The sequence below is a fragment of the Typopeltis vanoorti genome, chromosome 18 (assembly GCF_054136105.1).
Source record: "Typopeltis vanoorti isolate ZY-2024b chromosome 18, IOZ_Tvanoo_1.0, whole genome shotgun sequence".
NCBI classification, from domain to species: domain Eukaryota; kingdom Metazoa; phylum Arthropoda; class Arachnida; order Uropygi; family Thelyphonidae; genus Typopeltis; species Typopeltis vanoorti.
The window spans coordinates 37,666,002-37,673,691 of record NC_143566.1 but is presented as its reverse complement, the minus strand read 5'-3'; the positions used below and the strand labels follow the sequence as shown (position 1 = coordinate 37,673,691).

General features: G+C 35.7%; 1 protein-coding gene across 1 annotated transcript; it reads right to left on the bottom strand.

The window, feature by feature from the left end:
* Positions 1 to 2,150: 2,150 nt before the first annotated feature.
* LOC150096598 (periodic tryptophan protein 1 homolog) lies at positions 2,151 to 3,665 on the bottom strand. Its single transcript, XM_090408388.1, has one exon. The coding sequence runs from the start codon at positions 3,596 to 3,598 to the stop codon at positions 2,210 to 2,212; it is 1,389 nt and encodes a 462-aa protein (XP_090264514.1). The 5' UTR covers positions 3,599 to 3,665; the 3' UTR covers positions 2,151 to 2,209.
* Positions 3,666 to 7,690: the final 4,025 nt, after the last annotated feature.

Below are 7,690 nucleotides of genomic sequence, written 5' to 3'. Positions count from 1 at the left end.
TTTTTCTACGAGATAGTAATACTCCCGATGATTTGTAAAAACAATGTTTCATGTTAGTAAACATTGAAATCAACTCAATGAATCATGGTTAAGTTTATATTCTGAAATTATGAATTAAAGCTTAGGAACTTTTAAATGGTAGATGCAACCAATGTCATGTAACTGGAACTGTAGGGCCATTATGATCTCACCATGCATGCTACAAAAATTCTTATATTAGCCACATATTATTACAGCACAACTTTCATAATCCAAGTGAAGTTCATGATTGGTGGTTGGTTGATTTGTGGTTTCATATCGCAAAGACAGCTAAGGACTACCTAAGGGAGTCCTTATACAGCTAAGTATAGACGAAGCCCTTGGTCGGAACAACCTGTTTCAATTCCCATCCATGACGTGAGGAACCTTTATCTAGTCTCTTCTGACTAAAGGTGAGTTAGCCACTCTCATACAGAGGTGGAGGGTTTTATTCTCCTGGAAACATGGGTTTTTTTTTGTCCTTCAAAACAGGCAAACTGGCCCCGTGAACACACACCTCTAGAGAGAGAGAGAGAGAAAAAAAAAAAAAAAAAAAAAAAAAAAAAAAAAATCCCCTTCCCCAAGGTCAGGCTCTGTGACAAGTCATTTGAATTGCATACATAAAGTTGCATCATGTAAAAGGCCTAACCCAAACAGATGGAATAAGGCACAAGAGGAAGAAAAAGAGTAAATAAAATGTATCTACAACGTAACATATAAACAAATTTATAATCAAATGTGTTTGAATAAATTAATTCTTTGTAAAAATGTCATTCCTCTCTCTCTTGTCAAGTGCTGGCACTCCACTATAATATGACTAATGATAAACCCATCAGCCCTCAGTAAATAAGAATGTGTAACATGAGCGTGACCTAAGCAGAGCCTACAAAGAATAACTTCTTCTCTTCAGTTCCTATGAATTTCAGGCTTCAGGCTTCATCTCATGCAAATTGTTTATCAGTACTTCATATCAGGAGTATTGCCACTGGGAAATTAACTGTGATTTCATAAAATGTTTATAGTCAGTAACTGGTGCCAGACAGTATGCCAAAAAAGTATGAGCTAATCTGGCAGCTGCATCTGTGATGTCATTTTCTTTAATTCCAATACAACTGAACATTGAAATTAAGAGTATTTATTTGGTACAAAAGTTGTAATACCTCACCAACCACTGGATGTGGATTATACACCATATAGGAGATGGTCTGTAAAGAACTGACTGTATACATTACACTTTGGTAGGAGTTTTCTTTTATACGCACAAGTGCGAGCTGAATGGCATGCAACTCTGTATAGTTACTGCAATCAAGTAAGATCTGGTAGTAACATTAGGAAACACAGTAGCACAGCCAACAGAGATCTCTGATCTTGAACCATCAGCATAGATGGACAAAAAATCAAAATGCGCTGCTCTGTATGCATTAATCAACTGAAGATAAAGACAGTTGACAGTGTATAAGACTTTAGTTAACAAACTGCAGGATTGGATGCAAGCCTGTCAGGGAGGAATGTTGTTTGTTTGGTGCAGGCAACATTATCAACATTCAAGCCAACAGCTTCCATAGCCTCTTTAATGCACATACCAAAACGACAAATGGCAGTCTGATATGTGTGATATTAAAACTCTCAGAGCAAAGAGTTTAGTCCACATATGATCTGGAAGGGACTTTATTTTCAGGGCCCAGATACCCTGAAGATGGATATGGTCTCCAACCACAGGAGCATGCTCTCCCTTGCAGAACTGTAAACAACCTTTGAATATAGACATACAAGTGCATGATAAATGTTGAGCAAGAAACACTGATCAGCACTCTATTCTGGGGGACAGAGTGCAGAGGATATTCAATGTTTTTTTTGCACTTGTCCCGAAGATGACAAATGTGTGTAAAAATGTCAGCTTTCTGTCAAAGATGAGTCCCAAGAACTTGGCCTCGAGTGCCACTGGGTTAATAGTTTGTCCTATTCTTAAATCAGGATTGGGGTAGACGAAGATATAGTAAATAAAGTATACAACTCTTGCAAGATCAAAGCAATCTATACAAGATATAGTGTGTGCCATACTCATCTGATTTTATTGATTGAGGATTCAACTAACTTAAATATATAATTGAAAATTAATTACAACATATAAATACATTTTACATATTTATTTCAGGTATGTAAAATTTATTAACAACATGAACTCTTAACTTTAAGTTCCCCTTGTCTGCATTTCTAGTACAGGTGACTTAAGCTGCCGTTCCCCAAACCTTGTTTTCACACTGCTGCAGTCTTTCAAATCAAACACTTTAAAGCTTGAGGAACGATTATCACCACCCATTGCTACTACAAATGGCACATCTGGACAAGATTCCAATGCAAACAATGAACCAACTTTGAAATCTCTCTCTAAAATGAATTCTGGATTCTGTGATTGCATGTCCCAGATTTTAACACTTTTATCTGTAGATGCTGTAACTAAACATCCTGGGCACTGAGTACTAAGAGAAAGCCCAGTGATGGCTTCATTATGTGCCTTCAATGTAAATAATGGCTGTTCTGATCTGACATCAACATAAAATACGAATCCTTGGTCTGTAGAAACAAGAAAATAAAAAGGATCAAAGTCGTTCCATAACACTTTTTCAACTTCACCTGAAACTGCCCATGCTTTGTAGCCATTATTTGCTACTCTGCAGTCATACAAATGAACCATATTGTCACAAGCTCCTGTTAAGAGAGTCTGGTTTTCAAATGGATGCCAGCACAAACTCTGAACTTTCTCTTTATGATCATTAATGGTTATAAAAGGTTTTCCAACTGTCATATCCCACAAAAGTACACTGTGATCTGCTGACCCACTAGCTAGCACATTTTTCACAACATTATTCCATGAGAGACCTAAAACAGCATCAGTGTGGCCCTTTGAAAGAGATCCTATCTTTTTTTTCTTTGTCTTCTTCGTTTTCTTTCCTAACGCATATGCAGGCTCCATTGTGTTTACGATGTCTAAATCCCACACATTAATTTTACAACTCATATCACCAACAGCTACGTAATTACCAGATTTCTCATCTGAAGGATCAAAGCAAAGCCATTCTATTGCAATTGGAAAAGCAGGAAGAATAATATCATGATGAACATACAAATAACCTTTCGCTGCATTGTACACGTATATTTCCAAAACGCCAACTTCATCTTCTACGCGCCCGACAGCGATTAAATTATCAGAAGGGTTTATAATAAAATCATCATCATCTGAATCACTTATACCATCTGCATGTTGCATGTAGGGGTCCTCTTTGCTACTTGCATACAAAGTAAGTTCGGAAATACCTGCAGAAATATTTTGCGAGTCGTCGTTATCATAATGTTCCATATCATATTTTCCGATAATATCCTGTTCTTCATCACTCTCCGTAGATTCCAAATGTCCGCTCTGTGCGCCGAATTTCTCATCTTCATCGATTTTATCGCCGCTGCTGGCATTTTTAGCACTTGCAATTATTTCGCGTAATTCGTCTTCACTAATCTGAACTTTATCAGGTGTTCCTTTTGCTACTCCTTTTCGAATCCAAGCTAAACACGGCACAAAATTCATAACTAAAAGATCTGATTAATCCAACCTAAAAAAAAAAAGTAATTCTCAAGGGCAACAGGAGTAACGAAATTCCCAGATTACAATACAGGAATTATTAACACGTGCTTTCCTAAGTTCGGCTTTAAACCGCTAGATGACGTAAGAGTAAAATTTTCTAAATAATACAATAAATAATTAGTTATTACGTAAAGGAGATGCATGTTTTTAGCCGGGTTGATAAAGAGATGGTACTGACAACAAAATCATTAGGATTATTAAATCTCTTTATTCCTCATCTGATATGAGAATTGAAATTAAAAATTACAGCAGTGAACCGTTCCGGGCAGAACGGGGGTTAAGACACGGATGCATCTTGTCCCCTCTTCTTTTTAATTGTTTTCTGGAATATGTCATAGATGAAGCTCTTTATGAATATGACACTGGAATAGTAGTTGGCGGACTAAGAATAAATAACTTACGATATCGATATTCTGGCAGAAAGTGAAGAAGAATTACAAGAGATAACCAGCCGTGTTTTCGGAACATTAAAAAAATATGGATTATACATAAACCTACAAAAAACAAAAACAATGATAACCTCAAAATCAGATATTGAATTCTTAAAGATACAAATTGGCAATAAGCAAATTGAGAATGTAAAGAAGTTCACTTATCTAGGAAGCACATTGAGTCAACATGGTCGTTCAAAAACCGACATTAAATACCGAATTGCTAAGGCAACCGCGGCCCTACAGAAGTTAAAACCATTGTGGAGAGATAACAGAATAGCACAACCAGACTAAGACTAATTGACAGCTTGGTGAATTCTGTCCTTTTGTATGGTTGTGAGGCCTGGAGTTTATTGAAGGAAGATGAGAGGAGACTCCTGTCTTTCGAAATGAAAACTTACAGAAGACTTTTGAGAATACCCTAGGTCTTCTCAAAAGAATACCGCTCACGAAACCAATGAAAATGTCCGAAAACTGGTTGACTCAATAGATGGGAGAAAAAGGGAAAATATTCTGACAGTCATCAGAAAAAGACAGATAAAATGGTTCGGACATGTGTAGAGGGCTAATGGCATTCCAAAGCAAACCCTAGAAGGAATCGTTCCGGGATCAAGGGTTAGGGGCCGACCTCGATTAAAATAGACTGATAACATCAAAAAATTGACAAATTCCTCCCTTTCTCAACTGACATCAAGAACAAGAGACCGAGACGACTGGAGGAGGCTAGCAAAGAGTATCACTTACCAGCCATGAATGACCCAACGGTTCATTTAGGACTATGGGAGAAGAAGATAAAGAGAGTCCAACAACAGTATAGCGCAAAATGTTTATCCACAGAATGAAAGATATCTTTTAGTTATAATGACGATAAACTTCAACTCACTAAAAGTTTACTTTTTTATTTAAAGAAAAACTGTCGATTATTATTATTTTTTTTTAATGAGTTGAAATTGAACCTTCAGAGCTCTGGTTACATTTTTCTCCAAAATTCTTTAAAAGAAACCAATTAGTCAATTGTCACATGTTTTCTCAGATGAGGAACAGACTTCCAAAGTTTCTCAGGTGGTTTGAAGAGCTGAATGATTATTTATCTTGCTGAGAGCATTCAAAACTGAAAGCTATACTAACATCCTTAAAAAAAAAAAAAAGTTTAGAATTGAACAGTTCAGGGAATTTTATTTTTTTTTATTTTTTTTTTTGCATCTTTTTTTTTTTAATTTTTATCCTTCCCCACTTCGTTAGTTGAAGAATTCGTGGAAAAGAAAAAAATCCAAACTAATGGCCCAAATTTGAACCCTGTTGAGGTAGTGTTAGCATTTTGAATAAAGAGTCAAGGACGAAGGGCCCCAAGAACGGAAAGAGAAACACTTGAAACGATACTACTCAGGGTATTGAACTAGTACAAATAATGCACATGTTCTGATTTCCAGCACGCCACAATAATGTGCTACGATAATAGTCAAAAAAATATGGACCAACAGAACTCTGAGGAAACAATAAATCCAATTATTTTTATTTATTTAAATTAAGGGGATATTAAATCACAGTATTTCAAACCCGAATAAGAAACTCTTTGATCGGAATCGAAGAGTTTCATGCCGAATATTGTAAACTATAAAAGTTTCGGCGGATTGTAGCATAAGCTAAAGCACATAGATCAACACTAGGGCAACTCGTTGCAAAGGTAGGTCAAGTCCGGTTTCAATCTTTATTTATTGAGGTCTCATCGGTGAGTAGGCAGACGGTAATACTGACGTTATAGCGAAAAGAACTCAATAGCGAAAAGATACTTCAATAACGGTTGAAACCGGTCTGGGTAGTGACCTTCCATCATATGTATAACATCATACATCTCCTAGGAGATGTGTTTTACATTATGGATAATACTAAGAATAGTGATCAGAACTCTACCTACCTTTGCAGCGAGTTGCCCTAGTGTTGAACTACGTGCTTTAGCTTACGCTACAATCCTCCGAAACTTTTATAGTTTACTATATTCGGCATAAATAAACTCTTTGATTCCGATCATTGGGTTTCTTATTCGGCTTTGAAATAATGTGGGATTTAATATCCCCTTAATTCAAATAATGTTACATCGCCGAAGTGAAGCCTATTGGCTCTTTTATTTAAGTAAACAAATCCAATGATAATGCAGAATTGTTATCTTGAGTTGCATGAGAGCAAAAGTATTCACTTGCTATTTTTCTTTTTAGTACTTCTGTATCTGGAAAAGGGATTCATCCCAATTATTAATAGGGGACTTTGGAATCTACTCATTGCCGAAAATTTTAGATTGAGATCGCTTCTGTGAATTAATTAATTGATTAATTTTTAATTTTTATCCTTCCCCACTTCATTAGTTGAAGAATTCCTGGAAAAGCAAAAAATGCAAACTAATTCTACCTAGATTAATTCTACCTAAGAAAAACATAAATCTCAAGGATAACCCGGGTACCTATATGAAGCCCATTATAAAGATTTAAATAATAGTTTTTTAGTACTGTGAAATCATAAAATAAATCACAATGAAATAGAAATGAAACACACTAAGAGCAGAAATTATTACGAATTTTCCATTACTATGTATTGTAGTGTACATAATGTATTACTCGGTGATGACATGAATCGAGAATCTCATTCAGTGTCCTTCCTAAAATGGAGTGTACGATTGGATACAGTGAAGTCACCGGACAACAATTTATGCAAAAAAAAAAATGAAAGAATTCCATAAAATATAAACAAATAAGTAGTGTAATGTATTTGCATTCCTCAAATTAGGCTTATCTAATTTGAAAATTAGTGGGCAGTAGTCTTTATTCTTAGTTATCCTGATAGTAAGCTCATGACTAGCAATGATTTTCAAATCATTAGGGAGAGTATGGCATAATGTTTCAGACTATTGTCTGAAACAGTGTGAGTGCTACTACCAGTTTTTTCCCTCAGATGCAGGTTAAAAACCTGAATTTCCAGTAAGAAAAACGACCTACCTGTTCCAGTGTTTGAATAATTTGGGAACCATCTGGGAAAAAAGACCTAGAGGTGCTTATAGTCAGTGACTACAGTCAAACTGATAATATTCGTGATCCTAAATACTAACACTAATACTGTTGTTCGAAATGGTGTTAGTTCTGTTTTGCATTATGATATTTAGATTCGTTGCCACTAGGCCTCACAGGCATTTCATCCTAATGCCTGTAAAATACAGATGTGTGTATAGCCTTTGAGATAATTTCCATGAGAAAATCTATAATATAAATATCATTATAAAATTCGTTATCTATAATTTTCGCCTGTTTCAAAGTGAGTCGATTTTTGGTGTGAAGTGGTAGAATTTTTTTTATATCAAAAACTATGGGTTTTAATCCCACAACTCAGAAAAAGCCTAAAATAGAAACTGCATTATTTTATAAAATAACACTGATTGTGAACATGAGGAGAGACTGGCCTAGCCCTGAAGAATCCATCCATAGCACCACGCCATAAAAAGAAATTACATTCTAAGTTCGATTCTAGTTGTCAACTAGCTGAACTTTTTCTTGGCCTTTCTTGGACGTTTTCCGACTTAGTCGATATCTAGCAGAAATAAGTAATTTTTTTCTCTCGG